General features: G+C 49.5%; 1 protein-coding gene across 1 annotated transcript in view; it reads right to left on the bottom strand.

Annotated features, from left to right (window-relative positions):
* Nucleotides 1-5220: 5220 nt before the first annotated feature.
* The window catches only part of LOC121273144 (synaptobrevin-like), a 148711-nt gene continuing 135137 nt past the window's right edge, over nt 5221-18794 (bottom strand). Inside the window, exon 4 of the mRNA XM_041180104.1 lies at nt 5221-5229. Within this exon, the coding sequence (XP_041036038.1) occupies nt 5221-5229 (9 nt within the window). The remainder of the gene's footprint in view (nt 5230-18794) is intronic.

The raw sequence follows: 18794 nt of genomic DNA, 5'->3' as shown, positions 1-18794 counted from the left end.
GGATTTGGATTGTGTACAGTGGGAGTGAACAGGAATGGGATTGGGATTGTGTACAATGGAAGTGAACGGAAGGTGTTTGGGATTGGGATTGTGTACAGTGAGAGTGAATGGGAAATTCTTTGGTATTGGGATTGTGTACAGTGGGAATGAACGGGAAGGGTTTTGGGATTGGTATTGTGTACAGTGGGAGTGAACGGGAAGAGTTTTTTGATTGGGATTGTGTACAGTGGGAGTGAACGGTAAGGGGTTTGTGTCTGATGGAATTGTGTACAGTTGGAGTGAATGGGAAGGGGTTTGGGATTGGGATTATGTACAGTGGGAGTGAATGGGAAGGGGTTTGGGTCCATTGGGATTGTGTACAGTGGGAGTGAATGGGAAGGTGTTTGGGTCCGTTGGGATTGTGCACAGTGGGAGTGAACGGGAATGAGTTTGGCTCCATTGGGATTGTGTACTGTGGGAGTGAACGGGAAGGAGTTTGGGATTGGAAATGTGTACAGTGAGAGTGAATGGGAAGGGGTTTGGGATTGTGATTGTGTAGTGGGAGTGAATGGGAAGGTGTTTGGGATTGGGATTGTGTACAGTGGGAGTGAACAGGAAGGGGTTTGTGATTGGGATTGTGTACAGGGGGCGTGAACGGGAAGGGGTTTGGGATTGGGATTGTGTACAGTGGGAGTGAACGGGAAGGTGTTTGGGTCCATTGCGATTGTGTACAGTGGGAGTAAACAGGAAGGGGTTTGGGATTGAGATTTTGCACAATTGGAGTGAAAGGGAAGGGGTTTGGGATTGTGATCGTGTACAGTGGGTGTGAACGGGAAGTGTTTTGGGTCCATTGGGATTGTGTACGGTGGGAGTGAATGGGAAGGGTTTTGGGTCTTTTTGGATTGTGTACAGTGGGAGTGAACAGGAAGGGGTTTGGGTCCATTGGGATTGTGTACAATGGGAGTGAATGGGAAGGGGTTTGGGATTGGGATTGTGTACAGTGGGAGTGAAGAGGAAGGGGTTTGGGTCCATTGGGATTGTGTACAGTGGGAGTGAACGGGAAGGGGTTTGGGATTGAGATTGTGCACAGTGGGAGTGAACGGGAAGGGGTTTGGGATTGGGAATCTTTACAGTGGGTGTGAACGGGAAGGGATTTGTGATTGGAATTGTGTACAGTTGGAGTGAACGGGAAGAGGTTTGGGTCCATTGGGAATGTGTACAGTGGGATTGAACGGGAAGGGGTTTGGGATTGGGATTGTGTACAGTTGGAGTGAACGGGAAGGGGTTTGGGTCCATTGGGATTGTGTACAGTGGGAGTGAACAGGAAGGGGTTTGGGACCATTGGGATTGTGTACAGTGGGAGTGAATGGGAAGGGGTTTGGGACCATTGGGATTGTGTACACTGGGAGTGAACGGGAAGGGGTTTGGGTCCATTGGGGTAGTGTACAGTGGGAGTGAATGGGAAGGGGTTTGGGATTGGGATTGTGTACAGTGGGAGTGAACAGGAAGGGGTTTGGGATTGGGATTGTGTACAGTGGGAGTGAATTGGAAGGGGTTTGGGATTGGGATTGTGTACAGTGGGAGTGAACAGGAAGGGGTTTGGGACCATTGGGATTGTGTACAGTGGGAGTGAATGGGAAGGGGTTTGGGACCATTGGGATTGTGTACAGTGGGAATGAACGGGAAGGGGTTTGGGTCCATTGGGGTAGTGTACAGTGGGAGTGAATGGGAAGGGGTTTGGGATTGGGATTGTGTACAGTGGGAGTGAACAGGAAGGGGTTTGGGTCCATTGGGATTGTGTACAGTGGGAGTGAACGGGAAGGGGTTTGGGATTGGGATTGTGTACAGTGGGAGTGAATGGGAAGGGGTTTGGGATTGGGATTGTGTACAGTGGGAGTGAACAGGAAGGGGTTTGGGACCATTGGGATTGTGTACAGTGGGAGTGAATGGGAAGGGGTTTGGGACCATTGGGATTGTGTACAGTGGGAATGAACGGGAAGGGGTTTGGGTCCATTGGGGTAGTGTACAGTGGGAGTGAATGGGAAGGGGTTTGGGATTGGGATTGTGTACAGTGGGAGTGAACAGGAAGGGGTTTGGGTCCATTGAGATTGTGTACAGTGGGAGTGAACGGGAAGGGGTTTGGGATTGGGATTGTGTACAGTGGGAGTGAACAGGAAGGCGTTTGTTTCCATTGTGATTGTGTACAGTGGGAATGAACGGGTAGAGGTTTGTTTTCATTGTGATTGTGTATATTGGGATTGAACGGGAAGGGTTTTCAGATTGGGATTGTGTACAGTGGGATTGAACAGGAAGACATTTGGTTTCATTGTGATTGTGTACAGTTCGAGTGAATGGGAAGGGGTTTGGCTCCATTGGTACTGTGCACAGTGGGAGTGGACGGCAATGATTTTGGGTCCAATGGGATTGTGTACTGTGGGAGTGAAGGGGAAGGTGTTTGGGATTGGGATTGTGTACAGTGTGAGAGATTGGGATATGGTTTGGAATTGGGATTGTGTACAGTGGGAGTGAACGGGAAAGGGTTTGGTTCCATTGGGATTGTGTACAGTGGGAGTGAATGGGAAGGGGTTTGGGACCATTGGGATTGTGTACACTGGGAGTGAATGGGAAGGTGTTTGCGTCCATTGGGGTAGTGTACAGTGGGAGTGAACGGGAAGGGGTTTGGGTCCATTGGGATTGTGTACAGTGGGAGTGAATGGGAAGGGGTTTGGGATTGGGATTGTGTACAGTGGGAGTGAACAGGAAGGGGGTTGGGTCCATTGGGATTGTGTACAGTGGGAGTGAACGGGAAGGGGTTTGGGATTGGGATTGTGTACAGTGGGAGTGAATGGGAAGGGGTTTGGGATTGGGATTGTGTACAGTGGGAGTGAATGGGAAGGGGTTTGGGATTGGGATTGTGTACAGTGGGAGTGAATGGGAAGGGGTTTGGGACCATTGGGATTGTGTACAGTGGGAATGAACGGGAAGGGGTTTGGGTCCATTGGGGTAGTGTACAGTGGGAGTGAATGGGAAGGGTTTTTGGTCTGTTGGGATTGTGTACAGTGGGAGTGAACGGTAAGGGGTTTGTGTCTGTTGGGATTGTGTACAGTGGGAGTGAATGGGAAGGGGTTTGGGTCCATTGGAATTGTGTACAGCGGGAGTGAATGGGAAGGTGTTTGGGTCCGTTGGGATTGTTTACAGCGGGATTGAACGGGACAGGGTTTGGGATTGGGATTGTGCACAGTGGGAGTGAACGGGAAGGGGTGTGGGATTTGAATTGTTTACAGTGGGTGTGAACGGGAAGGGGTTTGTGATTGGGATTGTGTACAGTGGGAGTAACGGGAAGCGGTTTGGGTCCATTGGGATTGTGTACAGTGGGAGTGGATGGGAAAAGTTTTGGGATTGGGTTTGTGTACAGTGGGAGTGAACAGGAAGGGGTTTGGGACTATTGGGATTGTGTAAAGTGGGAGTGAACGGGAAGGGGTTTGGGTCCATTGTGATTGTGTACATTGGGAGTGAACGGGAAGGGTTTTGGGATTGGGATTGTTTACAGTTGTAGTGAACAGGAAGGGGTTTGGGGCCATTGGGATTGTGTACATTGAGATTGAACGGGAAGGGTTTTTGGTCTGTTGGGATTGTTTACAGCGGGATTGAACGGGACAGGGTTTAGGATTGGGATTGTGTACAGTGGTAGTGAATGGGAAGGGGATTGGGATTGGGATTGTGTACAGTGGGAGTGAACAGGAAGAGGTTTGGGATTGGGATTGTGTACAGTGGGAGTGAATGGAAAGGTGTTTTGGATTGGGTTTGTGTACAATGGGAGTGAACGGGAAGTGGTTTGGTACTGTGATTGTGTACAGTGGGAGTGAACCGGAAGTGGATTGGGATTGGAACTGTGTACAGTATGATTTAACGGGAAGGGGTTTAGGTTTGGAATTGTGTGAAGTGCGAGTGAATAGGAATTGGATTTGGATTGTGTACAGTGGGAGTGAACAGGAATGGGATTGGGATTGTGTACAATGGAAGTGAACGGAAGGTGTTTGGGATTGGGATTGTGTACAGTGAGAGTGAATGGGAAATTCTTTGGTATTGGGATTGTGTACAGTGGGAATGAACGGGAAGGGTTTTGGGATTGGTATTGTGTACAGTGGGAGTGAACGGGAAGAGTTTTTTGATTGGGATTGTGTACAGTGGGAGTGAACGGTAAGGGGTTTGTGTCTGTTGGGATTGTGTACAGTTGGAGTGAATGGGAAGGGGTTTGGGATTGGGATTGTGTACAGTGGGAGTGAATGGGAAGGGGTTTGGGTCCATTGGGATTGTGTACAGTGGGAGTGAATGGGAAGGGGTTTGGGTCCATTGGGATTGTGTACAGTGGGAGTGAAAGGGAAGGTGTTTGGGTCCGTTGGGATTGTGCACAGTGGGAGTGAACGGGAATGAGTTTGGCTCCATTGGGATTGTGTACTGTGGGAGTGAACGGGAAGGAGTTTGGGATTGGAAATGTGTACAGTGAGAGTGAATGGGAAGGGGTTTGGGATTGTGATTGTGTAGTGGGAGTGAATGGGAAGGTGTTTGGGATTGGGATTGTGTACAGTGGGAGTGAACAGGAAGGGGTTTGGGATTGGGATTGTGTACAGGGGGCGTGAACGGGAAGGGGTTTGGGATTGGGATTGTGTACAGTGGGAGTAAACAGGAAGGGGTTTGGGATTGAGATTTTGCACAGTTGGAGTGAAAGGGAAGGGGTTTGGGATTGTGATCGTGTACAGTGGGTGTGAACGGGAAGGGGTTTGGGATTGGGATTGTGTACAGGGGGAGTGAACGGGAAGGGGTTTGGGATTGTGATCGTGTACAGTGGGAGTGAACGGGAAGGGGTTTGGGTCCATTGGGATTGTGTACAGTGGGAGTGAACGGGAAGGGTTTTGGGTCTTTTTGGATTGTGTACAGTGGGAGTGAACAGGAAGGGGTTTGGGTCCATTGGGATTGTGTACAGTGGGAGTGAACAGGAAGGGGTTTGGGTCCATTGGGATTGTGTACAATGGGAGTGAACGGGCAGGAGTTTGGGATTGGGATTGTGTACAGTGGGAGTGAACGGGAAGGGGTTTGGGATTGGGATTGTGTACAGACGGAGTGAACGGGAAGGGGTTTGGGATTGGGATTTTGTACAGTGGGAAAGAACGGGAAGGCTTTTGGGATTGGGATTGTATACAGTGCAAGTGAACAGTAAGGTATTTGGATTTGGGATTGTGTTCAGTGGCACTGAACGGGAAGGGGTTTGGGAATGGGATTGTATTCAGTGGGAGTGAACGGGCGGGTTTTGGGTTCATTAGGATTGTGTACAGTGGGAGTGAATGGGAAGGTGTTTGGGTCCATTGGGATTGTGTACAGTGGGAGTGAATGGGAAGGGGTTTGGGATTGGGATTGTGTACAGTGGGAGTGAATGGGAAGGGGTTTGGGATTGGGATTGTGTACAGTGGGAGTGAACGGGAAGGGGTTTGGGATTGGGATTGTGTACAGTGGGAGTGAATGGGAAGGGGTTTGGTTCCATTGGGATTGTGTACAGTGGGAGTTAATGGGAAGGGGTTTGGGTCCATTGGGATTGTGTACAGTGGGAGTGAACGGGAAGGGGTTTGGGATTGGGATTGTGTACAGTGGGAGTGAACGGGAAGGGGTTTGGGTCCATTGGGATTGTGTACAGTGGGAGTGAACAGGAAGGGTTTTGGGATTGTGATCGTGTACAGTGGGAGTGAACAGGAAAGGGTTTGGGTCCGTTGGGATTGTTTACAGCGGGATTGAACGGGACAGGGTTTGGGATTGGGATTGTGTACAGTGGGTGTGAACGGGAAGGGGTTTGTGATTGGGATTGTGTACATTGGGAGTAACGGGAAGCGGTTTGGGTCCATTGGGATTGTGTACAGTGGGAGTGGATGAGAAAAGTTTTGGAATTGGGTTTGTGTACAGTGGGAGTGAACGGGAAGGGGTTTGGGATTGGGATTGTGTACAGTGGGAGTGAACAGGAAGGGGTTTGGGACCATTGGGATTGTGTACAGTGGGAGTGAACAGGAAGGGGTTTGGGACCATTAGGATTGTGTACAGTGGGAGTGAACGGGAAGGGGTTTGGGTCCATTGTGATTGTGTACAGTGGGAGTGAATGGGAAGGGGATTGGGATTGGGATTGTGTACAGTGGGAGTGAACAGGAAGAGGTTTGGGATTGGGATTGTGTACAGTGGGAGTGAACAGGAAGAGGTTTGGGATTGGGATTGTGTACAGTGGGAGTGAATGGAAAGGTGTTTTGGATTTGGTTTGTGTACAATGGGAGTGAACGGGAAGTGGTTTGGTACTGTTACTGTGTACAGTGGGAGTGAACCGGAAGTGGATTGGGATTGGAACTGTGTACAGTATGATTTAACGGGAAGGTGTTTGGGTTTGGAATTGTGTGAAGTGCGAGTGAATAGGAATTGGATTTGGATTGTGTACAGTGGGAATGAACGGGAAGCGGTTTGGGTCCATTGGGATTGTGTACAGTGGGAGTGAACAGGAATGGGATTGGGATTGTGTACAATGGAAGTGAACGGAAGGTGTTTGGGATTGGGATTGTGTACACTGAGAGTGATTGGGAAATTCTTTGGTATTGGGATTGTGTACAGTGGGAATGAACGGGAAGGGTTTTGGTATTGGAATTGTGTACAGTGGGAGTGAACGGGAAGGGTTTTTTGATTGGGATTGTGTACAGTGGGAGTGAACGGGAAAGGGTTTGGGTCCATTGGGATTGTTTACAGTGGGAGTGAATGGGAAGGGGTTTGGGATTGGGTTTGTGTACAGTGGGAGTGAACGGGATGGGGATTTAAATTGGGATTGTGGACAATGGGAATGAACGGGAAGAGGTTTGGTTTCATTGTGATTGTGTACAGTTGGAGTGAATGGGAAGGGGTTTGGCTCCATTGGTATTGTGCACAGTGGGAGTGGACGGCAATGATTTTGGGTCCAATGGGATTGTGTACTGTGGGAGTGAAGGGGAAGGTGTTTGGGATTGGGATTGTGTACAGTGTGAGAGATCGGGATTTGGTTTGGAATTGGGATTGTGTACAGTGGGAGTGAACGGGAAGGGGTTTGGTTCCATTGGGATTTTGTACAGTGGGAAAGAACGGGAAGGCTTTTGGTATTGGGATTGTGTACAGTGCAAGTGAACAGTAAGGTATTTGGGATTGGGATTGTGTTCAGTGGCACTGAACGGGAAGGGGTTTGGGAATGGGATTGTATTCAGTGGGAGTGAACGGGCGGGTTTTGGGTTCATTAGGATTGTGTACAGTGGGAGTGAACGGGAAGGGGTTTGGGATTGGGATTGTGCACAATGGGAGTTAAAGGGAAGGGGTTTGGGTTTGGGATTGTGTACAGTGGGAGTGAACAGGAAGGGGTTTGGGATTGAGATTGTGTACAGTGGGAGTGAATGGGAAGAGGTTTGGGATTGGGATTGTGTACAGTGGGAGTGAACGGGAAGAGGTTTGGGATTGGGATTGTGTACAGTGGGAGTGAACAGGAAGGGGTTTGGGATTGAGATTGTGTACAGTGGGAGTGAACGGGAAGGGGTTTGGGTCCATTGGGATTGTGTACAGTGGGAGTGAACAGGAAAGGGTTTGGGTCCGTTGGGATTGTTTACAGCGGGATTGAACGGGACAGGGTTTGGGATTGGGATTGTGTACAGTGGGTGTGAACGGGAAGGGGTTTGTGATTGGGATTGTGTACATTGGGAGTAACGGGAAGCGGTTTGGGTCCATTGGGATTGTGTACAGTGGGAGTGGATGAGAAAAGTTTTGGAATTGGGTTTGTGTACAGTGGGAGTGAACGGGAAGGGGTTTGGGATTGGGATTGTGTACAGTGGGAGTGAACAGGAAGGGGTTTGGGACCATTGGGATTGTGTACAGTGGGAGTGAACAGGAAGGGGTTTGGGATTGGTATTGTGTACAGTGGGAGTGAACGGGAAGGGGTTTGGGTCCATTGTGATTGTGTACAGTGGGAGTGAATGGGAAGTGGATTGGAATTGGGATTGTGTACAGTGGGAGTGAACAGGAAGAGGTTTGGGATTGGGATTGTGTACAGTGGGAGTGAACAGGAAGAGGTTTGGGATTGGGATTGTGTACAGTGGGAGTGAATGGAAAGGTGTTTTGGATTTGGTTTGTGTACAATGGGAGTGAACGGGAAGTGGTTTGGTACTGTTACTGTGTACAGTGGGAGTGAACCGGAAGTGGATTGGGATTGGAAATGTGTACAGTATGATTTAACGGGAAGGTGTTTGGGTTTGGAATTGTGTGAAGTGCGAGTGAATAGGAATTGGATTTGGATTGTGTACAGTGGGAATGAACGGGAAGCGGTTTGGGTCCATTGGGATTGTGTACAGTGGGAGTGAACAGGAATGGGATTGGGATTGTGTACAATGGAAGTGAACGGAAGGTGTTTGGGATTGGGATTGTGTACACTGAGAGTGATTGGGAAATTCTTTGGTATTGGGATTGTGTACAGTGGGAATGAACGGGAAGGGTTTTGGTATTGGAATTGTGTACAGTGGGAGTGAACGGGAAGGGTTTTTTGATTGGGATTGTGTACAGTGGGAGTGAACGGGAAAGGGTTTGGGTCCATTGGGATTGTGTACAGTGGGAGTGAACAGGAAGGGGATTGGGATTGTGTACAATGGGAGTGAACCGGAAGGGGTTTGGGTTTGGAATTTTGTACAGTGGGAGAGAATGGGAAGTGGTTTGGTTCCATTGGGATTGTGTACAGTGGGAGTGAACGGGAAGGGGTTTGGGATTGGGATTGGGTACAGAGGGATTGAATGGGAAGGGGTTTGGGACCATGGGGATTGTGTACAGTGGGAGTGAACAGGAAGGGGTTTGTGATAGGGATTGTGTACAGTGGGAGTGCACGGGAAGGGGTTTGGTATTGGGACTGTGTACAGTCCGAGTGAACGGGAAGAGGTTTGTGATTGGGATTGTGCACATTGGGCTTGAACAGGAAGGGGTTTGGGACCATTGGGATTGTTTACAGTGGGAGTGAATGGGAAGGGGTTTGGGATTGGGTTTGTGTACAGTGGGAGTGAACGGGATGGGGTTTTGAATTGGGATTGTGGACAGTGGGAACGAACGGGAAGAGGTTTGGTTTCATTGTGATTGTGTACAGTTGGAGTGAATGGGAAGGGGTTTGGCTCCATTGGTATTGTGCACAGTGGGAGTGGACGGCAATGATTTTGGGTCCAATGGGATTGTGTACTGTGGGAGTGAAGGGGAAGGTGTTTGGGATTGGGATTGTGTACAGTGTGAGAGATCGGGATATGGTTTGGAATTGGGATTGTGTACAGTGGGAGTGAACGGGAAGGGGTTTGGTTCCATTGGGATTGTGTACAGTGGGAGTGAACAGTAAGCAGTTTGGGATTGGAATTGTGTACAGTGGGAGTGAACGGGCAGGAGTTTGGGATTGGAATTGTGTACTGTAAGAGTGAACGGGAAGGGGTTTGGGATTGGAATTCTGTGCAGTGGGAGTGAACGGGCAGGAGTTTGGGATTGGGATTGTGTACAGTGGGAGTGAACGGGAAGCGGTTTGGGATTGGGATTTTGTACAGTGGGAAAGAACGGGAAGGCTTTTGGTATTGGGATTGTGTACAGTGCAAGTGAACAGTAAGGTATTTGGGATTGGGATTGTGTTCAGTGGCACTGAACGGGAAGGGGTTTGGGAATGGGATTGTATTCAGTGGGAGTGAACGGGCGGGTTTTGGGTTCATTAGGATTGTGTACAGTGGGAGTGAATGGGAAGGGGTTTGGGTCCATTGGGATTGTGTACAGTGGGAGTGAATGGGAAGGGGATTGGGATTGGGATTGTGTACAGTGGGAGTTAATGGGAAGGGGTTTGGGTCCATTGGGATTGTGTACAGTGGGAGTGAACGGGAAGGGGTTTGGGATTGGGATTGTGTACAGTGGGAGTTAATGGGAAGGGGTTTGGGTCCATTGGGATTGTGTACAGTGGGAGTGAACGGGAAGGGGTTTGGAATTGGGATTGTGTACAGTGGGAGTGAATGGGAAGGGGTTTGGGATTGGGATTGTGCACAATGGGAGTTAAAGGGAAGGGTTTGGGATTGGGATTGTGTACAGTGGGAGTGAACAGGAAGGGGTTTGGGATTGAGATTGTGTACAGTGGGAGTGAATGGGAAGAGGTTTGGGATTGGGATTGTGTACAGTGGGAGTGAACGGGAAGAGGTTTGGGATTAGGATTGTGTACAGTGGGAGTGAACAGGAAGGGGTTTGGGATTGAGATTGAGTACAGTGGGAGTGAACGGGAAGGGGTTTGGGTCCATTGGGATTGTGTACAGTGGGAGTGAACTGGAAGGGTTTTGGGATTGTGATCGTGTACAGTGGGAGTGAACAGGAAAGGGTTTGGGTCCGTTGGGATTGTTTACAGCGGGATTGAACGGGACAGTGTTTGGGATTGGGATTGTGTACAGTGGGAGTGAACGGGAAGGGGTTTGTGATTGGGATTGTGTACATTGGGAGTAACGGGAAGCGGTTTGGGTCCATTGGGATTGTGTACAGTGGGAGTAACGGGAAGCGGTTTGGGTCCATTGGGATTGTGTACAGTGGGAGTGGATGAGAAAAGTTTTGGAATTGGGTTTGTGTACAGTGGGAGTGAACGGGAAGGTTTTTGGGATTGGGATTGTTTACAGTGGGTGTGAACGGGAAGGGGTTTGTGATTGGGATTGTGTACATTGGGAGTAACGGGAAGCGGTTTGGGTCCATTGGGATTGTGTACAGTGGGAGTGGATGAGAAAAGTTTTGGAATTGGGTTTGTGTACAGTGGGAGTGAACGGGAAGGGGTTTGGGATTGGGATTGTGTACAGTGGGAGTGAACAGGAAGGGGTTTGGGACCATTGGGATTGTGTACAGTGGGAGTGAACGGGAAGTGGCTTGTGATTGGGATTGTGAACAATGGCCGTGAACGGGAAGGGGTTTGGGTCCATTGTGATTGTGTACAGTTGGAGTGAATGGGAAGGGGATTGGAATTGGGATTGTGTACAGTGGGAGTGAACAGGAAGAGGTTTGGGATTGGGATTGTGTACAGTGGGAGTGAACAGGAAGAGGTTTGGGATTGGGATTGTGTACAGTGGGAGTGAATGGGAAGGGGTTTGGGATTGGGATTGTGTACAGTGGGAGTGAACAGGAAGAGGTTTGGGATTGGGATTGTGTACAGTGGGAGTGAATGGGAAGGGGATTGGGATTGGGATTGTGTACAGTGGGAGTGAACAGGAAGAGGTTTGGGATTGGGATTGTGTACAGTGGGAGTGAATGGAAAGGTGTTTTGGATTTGGTTTGTGTACAATGGGAGTGAACGGGAAGTGGTTTGGTACTGTTACTGTGTACAGTGGGAGTGAACCGGAAGTGGATTGGGATTGGAACTGTGTACAGTATGATTTAACGGGAAGGTGTTTGGGTTTGGAATTGTGTGAAGTGCGAGTGAATAGGAATTGGATTTGGATTGTGTACAGTGGGAATGAACGGGAAGCGGTTTGGGTCCATTGGGATTGTGTACAGTGGGAGTGAACAGGAATGGGATTGGGATTGTGTACAATGGAAGTGAACGGAAGGTGTTTGGGATTGGGATTGTGTACACTGAGAGTGATTGGGAAATTCTTTGGTATTGGGATTGTGTACAGTGGGAATGAACGGGAAGGGTTTTGGGATTGGAATTGTGTACAGTGGGAGTGAACGGGAAGGGTTTTTTGATTGGGATTGTGTACAGTGGGAGTGAACGGGAAAGGGTTTGGGTCCATTGGGATTGTGTACAGTGGGAGTGAACAGGAAGGGGATTGGGATTGTGTACAGTGGGAGTGAAAGGGAAGGGGTTTGGGTTTGGAATTTTGTACAGTGGGAGAGAATGGGAAGTGGTTTGGTTCCATTGGGATTGTGTACAGTGGGAGTGAACGGGAAGGGGTTTGGGATTGGGATTGGGTACAGAGGGATTGAATGGGAAGGGGTTTGGGACCATGGGGATTGTGTACAGTGGGAGTGAACAGGAAGGGGTTTGTGATAGGGATTGTGTACAGTGGGAGTGCACGGGAAGGGGTTTGGTATTGGGACTGTGTACAGTGCGAGTGAACGGGAAGAGGTTTGTGATTGGGATTGTGCACATTGGGCTTGAACAGGAAGGGGTTTGGGACCATTGGGATTGTGTACAGTGGGAGTGAATGGGAAGGGGTTTGGGATTGGGTTTGTGTACAGTGGGAGTGAACGGGATGGGGTTTTGAATTGGGATTGTGGACAGTGGGAATGAACGGGAAGAGGTTTGGTTTCATTGTGATTGTGTACAGTTGGAGTGAATGGGAAGGGGTTTGGCTCCATTGGTATTGTGCACAGTGGGAGTGGACGGCAATGATTTTGGGTCCAATGGGATTGTGTACTGTGGGAGTGAAGGGGAAGGTGTTTGGGACTGGGATTGTGTACAGTGTGAGAGATCGGGATATGGTTTGGAATTGGGATTGTGTACAGTGGGAGTGAACGGGAAGGGGTTTGGTTCCATTGGGATTTTGTACAGTGGGAGTGAACAGTAAGCAATTTGGGATTGGAATTGTTTACAGTGGGAGTGAACGGGAAGGAGATTGGGATTGGAATTCTGTGCAGTGGGAGTGAACGGGCAGGAGTTTGGGATTGGGATTGTGTACAGTGGGAGTGAACAGGAAGGGGTTTGGGATTGAGATTGTGTACAGTGGGAGTGAATGGGAAGGGGTTTGGGTCCATTGGGATTGTGTACAGTGGGAGTGAACAGGAAAGGGTTTGGGTCCGTTGGGATTGTGTACAGCGGGATTGAACGGGACAGGGTTTGGGATTGGGATTGTGTACAGTGGGAGTGAATGGGAAGGGGTGTGGGATTGGAATTGTTTACAGTGGGTGTGAACGGGAAGGGGTTTGTGATTGGGATTGTGTACAGTGGGAGTAACGGGAAGGGGTTTGGGTCCATTGGGATTGTGTACAGTGGGAGTGAATGGGAAGGGGTTTGGGATTGGGATTGTGTACAGTGGGAGTGAACGGGAAGGGGTTTGGGTCCATTGGGATTGTGTACAGTGGGAGTGGATGGGAAAAGTTTTGGGATTGGGCTTGTGTACAGTGGGAGTGAACGGGAAGGGGTTTGGGATTGGGATTGTGTACAGTGGGAGTCAACAGGAAGGGGTTTGGGACCATTGGGATTGTGTACAGTGGGAGTGAACAGGAAGGGGTTTGGGATTGGGATTGTGTACAGTGGGAGTGAATGGGAAGGGGATTGGGACTGTGTACAGTGGGAGTGAACAGGAAGAGGTTTGGGATTGGGATTGTGTACAGTGGGAGTGAATGGAAAGGTGTTTTGGATTGGGTTTGTGTACAATGGGAGTGAACGGGAAGTGGTTTGGTACTGTTACTGTGTACAGTGGGAGTGAACCGGAAGTGGATTGGGATTGGAACTGTGTACAGTATGATTTAACGGGAAGGGGTTTGGATTTGGAATTGTGTGAAGTGCAAGTGAATAGGAATTGGATTTGGATTGTGTACAGTGGGAATGAACGGGAAGCTGTTTGGGTCCATTGGGATTGTGTACAGTGGGAGTGAATGGGAAATTCTTTGGTATTGGGATTGTGTACAGTGGGAATGAATGGGAAGGGTTTTGGGATTGGTATTGTGTACATTGGGAGTGAACGGGAAGGGGTTTGGGATTGGGATTGTGTACAGTGGGAGTAAACAGGAAGGGGTTTGGGATTGGTATTGTGTACATTGGGAGTGAACGGGAAGGGTTTTTTGATTGGGATTGTGTACAGTGGGAGTGAACGGGAAAGGGTTTGGGTCCATTGGGATTGTGTACAGTGGGAGTGAACAGGAAGGGGATTGGGATTGTGTACAATGGGAGTGAACCGGAAGGGGCTTGCGTTTGGAATTTTGTACAGTGGGAGAGAATGGGAAGTGGTTTGTTTCCGTTGGGATTGTGTACAGTGGGAGTGAACTGGAAGGGGTTTGGGATTGGGATTGGGTACAGAGGGATTGAATGGGAAGGGGCTTGGGATTGGGAATGTGTACAGTGGGAGTGAATGCGAAGGGGTTTGGGACCATGGGGATTGTGTACAGTGGGAGTGAACAGGAAGGGGTTTGTGATAGGGATTGTGTACAGTGGGAGTGCACGGGAAGGGGTATGTGATAGGGATTGTGTACAGTGGGAGTGAACGGGAAGGGGTTTGGGATTGCGATTCTGTACAGTGGGAGTAAACGGGAAGGTGTTTGGGACCATTGTGATTGTGTACAGCGGGAGTGAACGGGAATGGGATTGGGATTGGGATTGTGTACAGTGGGAGTGAACGGGAAGGGGATTGGGATTGGGATTGTGTACAGTGGGAGTGAACGGGAAGGGGTTTGGGACCATTGGGATTGTTTACAGTGGGAGTGAACGGGAAAGGGTTTGGTTCCATTGTGGTTTTGTGCAGTGGGAGTGAATGGGAAGGGGATTGGGATTGTGAATAGTGGGAGTGAACAGGAAGGGGTTTGGGATTGGGATTGTATACAGCAGGAGTGAACGGGAAGGGATATGGGATTGGGAATGTGTACAGTGGGAGTGAACAAGAAGGCGTTTGGGATTCTGTAGAGTGGTAGTGAACGGGAAGGGGTTTAGGATTGGGATTGTGTACAGCGGGTGTGAAGGGGAAGGGGTTTGGGAGAGTGATTGTGTACAGTGGGACTGAACGGGAAGGATTTTGCATCCATTTGGATTGTGTACTGTGGGAGTGAACAGGAAGGGGATTCGGATTGGGATTGTGTACAGTGGGAGTGAACGGGAAGGGAATTGGAATTTGGATTGTGTACAGTGGGAGTGAATGGGAAGGGGTTTGGGACCATTGGGATTGTGTACAGTGGGAGTGAATGGGAAGGGGTTTGGATCCATTGGGATTGTGTACAGTGGGAGTAAATGGAAAGTTCTTTGGGATTGGGATTGTGTACAGTGGGAGTGAACAGGAAGGGGTTTGGGATTGGGATTGTGTACAGTGGGAGTGAACGGGAAGGGGTTTGTGATTGGGATTATGTACAGTGGGAGTGAACGGGAAGGGGTTTGGGTCCATTGGGATTGTGTACAGTGGGAGTGAACGGGAAGGGTATTGGGATTGGGATTGTGTACAGTGGTTGTGAATGTGAAGGGGTTTGGGATTGGGATTGTGTACAGTGGGAGCGAATGGGAAGGGGTTTGGGATTGGGACTGTGTACAGTGGGAGTGAATGGGAACAGTTTTGGGACCATGGGGATTGTGTACAGTGGGAGTGAACAGGAAGGGGATTGGGATTGGGATTGTGTACAGTGGGAGTGAACAGGATGAGGTTTGGGATTGGTATTGTGTACAGTGAGAGTGAATGGGATGGGGTTTGGGACCATGGGGATTGTGTACAGTGGGAGTGAACAGGAAGGGGTTTGTGATAGGTATTGTGTACAGTGGGAGTGAATGGGAAGAGGTTTGGGATTGGGATTGTGCTCAGTGGGATTGAACAGGAAGGGGTTTGTGATTGGGATTGTGTACAGTGGGATTGAACAGGAAGGGGTTTGTGATTGGGATTGTGTACAGTGGGAGTGAACAGGAAGAGGTTTGGGATTGGGATTGTGTACAGTGGGAGTGAATGGAAAGGTGTTTTGGATTGGTATTGTGTACAGTGGGAGTGAACGGGAAGTGGTTTGGTACTGTGATTGTGTACAGTGGGAGTGAACCGGAAGTGGATTGGGATTGGAACTGTGTACAGTATGAGTTAACGGGAAGGGGTTTGGGTTTGGAATTGTGTGAAGTGCGAGTGAATAGGAATTGGATTTGGATTGTGTACAGTGGGAATGAACGGGAAGCGGTTTGGGTCCATTGGGATTGTGTACAGTGGGAGTGAACAGGAATGGGATTGGGATTGTGCACAGTGAAAGTGAACGGAAGGTGTTTGGGATTGGGATTGTGTACAGTGAGAGTGAATGGGAAATTCTTTGGTATTTGGATTGTGTACAGTGGGAATGAACGGGAAGGGTTTTGGGATTGGGATTGCGTACAGTGGGAGTGAACGGGAAAGGGTTTGGGTCCATTGGGATTGTGTACAGTGGGAGTGAACAGGAAGGGGATTGGGATTGTGTACAGTGGGAGTGAACCGGAAGGGGTTTGTGTTTGGAATTTTGTACTGTGGGAGAGAATGGGAAGTGGTTTGGTTCCATTGGGATTGTGTACAGTGGGACTGAACGGGAAGGGGTTTGGGATTGGGATTGGGTACAGCGGGATTGAATGGGAAGGGGTTTGGGATTGGGAATGTGTACAGTGAGAGTAAATGGGAAGGGATTTGGGACCATGGGGATTGTGTACAGTGGGAGTGAACAGGAAGGGGTTTGTGATAGGGATTGTGTACAGTGGGAGTGAACGGGAAGGGGTTTGGGATTGCGATTGTGTACAGTGGGAGTAAACGGGAAGGTGTTTGGGACCATTGGGATTGTGTACAGCGGGAGTGAACGAGAATGGGATTGGGATTGGGATTGTGTACAGTGGGAGTGAACGGGAAGGGGATTGGGATTGTGTACAGTGGGAGTGAACGGGAAGTGCTTTGGGACCATTGGGATTGTGTACAGTGGGAGTGAACGGGAAGGGGTTTGGTACTGTGATTGTGTACAGTGGGAGTGAACCGGAAGTGGATTGGGATTGGAACTGTGTACAGTATGAGTTAACGGGAAGGGGTTTGGGTTTGGAATTGTGTGAAGTGCGAGTGAATAGGAATTGGATTTGGATTGTGTACAGTGGGAATGATCGGGAAGCGGTTTGGGTCCATTGGGATTGTGTACAGTGGGAGTGAACAGGAATGGGATTGGGATTGTGTACAATGGAAGTGAACGGAAGGTGTTTGGGATTGGGATTGTGTACACTGAGAGTGAATGGGAAATTATTTGGTATTTGGATTGTGTACATTGGGAATGAATGGGAAGCGTTTTGGGATTGGGATTGTGTACAGTGGGAGTGAACGGGAAAGGGTTTGGGTCCATTGGGATTGTGTACAGTGGGAGTGAACAGGAAGGGGATTGGGATTGTGTACAGTGGGAGTGAACCGGAAGGGGTTTGGGTTTGGAATTTTGTACAGTGGGAGAGAATGGGAAGTGGTTCGATTCTATTGGGATTGTGTACAGTGGGAGTGAACGGGAAGGGGTTTGGGATTGGGATTGGGTACAGCGGGATTGAATGGGAAGGGGCTTGGGATTGGGAATGTGTACAGTGGGAGTAAATGGGAAGGGATTTGGGACCATGGGGATTGTGTACAGTGGGAGTGAACAGGAAGGGGTTTGTGATAGGGATTGTGTACAGTGGGAGTGAATGGGAAGGGGTTTGTGATAGGGATTGTGTACAGTGGGAGTGAACGGGAAGGGGTTTGGGATTGCGATTGTGTACAGTGGGAGTGAACGGGAAGGTGTTTGGGACCATTGGGATTGTGTACAGCGGGAGTGAACGAGAATGGGATTGGGATTGTGTACAGTGGGAGTGAACGGGAAGGGGTTTGTGATAGGGATTGTGTACAGTGGGAGTGCGCGGGAAGGGGTTTGTGATAGGGATTGTGTACAGTGGGAGTGAACGGGAAGGGGTTTGGGATTGCGATTGTGTACAGTGGGAGTGAACGGGAAGGTGTTTGGGACCATTGGGATTGTGTACAGCGGGAGTGAACGAGAATGGGATTGGGATTGTGTACAGTGGGAGTGAATGGGAAGTGGATTGGGATTGGGATTGCGTACAGTGGGAGTGAACGGGAAGGGATATGGGATTGGGAATGTGAACAGTGGGAGTGAACGAGAAGGGGTTTGGGATTCTGTAGAGTGGTAGTGAACGGGAAGGGGTTTAGGATTGGGATTGTGTACAGCGGGTGTGAAGGGGAAGGGGTTTGGGATTGGGATTGTGTACAGTGGGACTGAATGGGAAGGATTTTGCGTCCATTGGGATTGTGTAATGCGGGAGTGAACAGGAAGGGGATTCGGATTGGGATTGTGTACAGTGGGAGTGAACGGGAAGGGAATTGGAATTTGGATTGTGTACAGTGGGAGTGAACGGGAAGGGGTTTGGGTCCATTGGGATTGTGTACAGTGGGAGTAAATGGGAAGTTCTTTGGGATTGGGATTGTGTACAGTGGGAGTGATCAGGAAGGGGTTTGGGATTGGGATTGTGTACAGTGGGAGTGAACGGGAAGGGTTTGGGATTGGGATTATGTACAGTGGGAGTGAACGGGAAGGGGTTTGGGTCCATTGGGATTGTGTACAGTGGTTGTGAATGGGAAGGGGTTTGGTATTGGGATGGGGTACAGTGGGAATGAACGGGAAGGGTTTTGGGTCGATTGGGATTGTGTACAATGGGAGTGAACGGGAAGGGGTTTGGGTCCATTGGGATTGTGTACAGTGGGAGTAAATGGGAAGTTCTTTGGGATTGGGATTGTGTACAGTGGGAGTGATCAGGAAGGGGTTTGGGATTGGGATTGTGTACAGTGGGAGTGAACGGGAAGGGTTTGGGATTGGGATTATGTACAGTGGGAGTGAACGGGAAGGGGTTTGGGTCCATTGGGATTGTGTACAGTGGTTGTGAATGGGAAGGGGTTTGGTATTGGGATGGGGTACAGTGGGAATGAACGGGAAGGGTTTTGGGTCGATTGGGATTGTGTACAATGGGAGTGAACGGGAATTGGTTTGGGATTGGGATTGTGTACAGCGGGAGTGAACGGGAATTGGTTTGGGATTGGGATTGTGTACAGTGGGAGTGAACGGGAAGGGTTTGGGATTGGGATGGTGTACAGTGG

Source organism: Carcharodon carcharias, chromosome 40 (assembly GCF_017639515.1).
Source record: "Carcharodon carcharias isolate sCarCar2 chromosome 40, sCarCar2.pri, whole genome shotgun sequence".
Lineage (NCBI taxonomy): Eukaryota > Metazoa > Chordata > Chondrichthyes > Lamniformes > Lamnidae > Carcharodon > Carcharodon carcharias.
The sequence above is the reverse complement of the archived record's forward strand: the minus strand, read 5'-3'. Positions and strand labels throughout refer to the sequence as shown.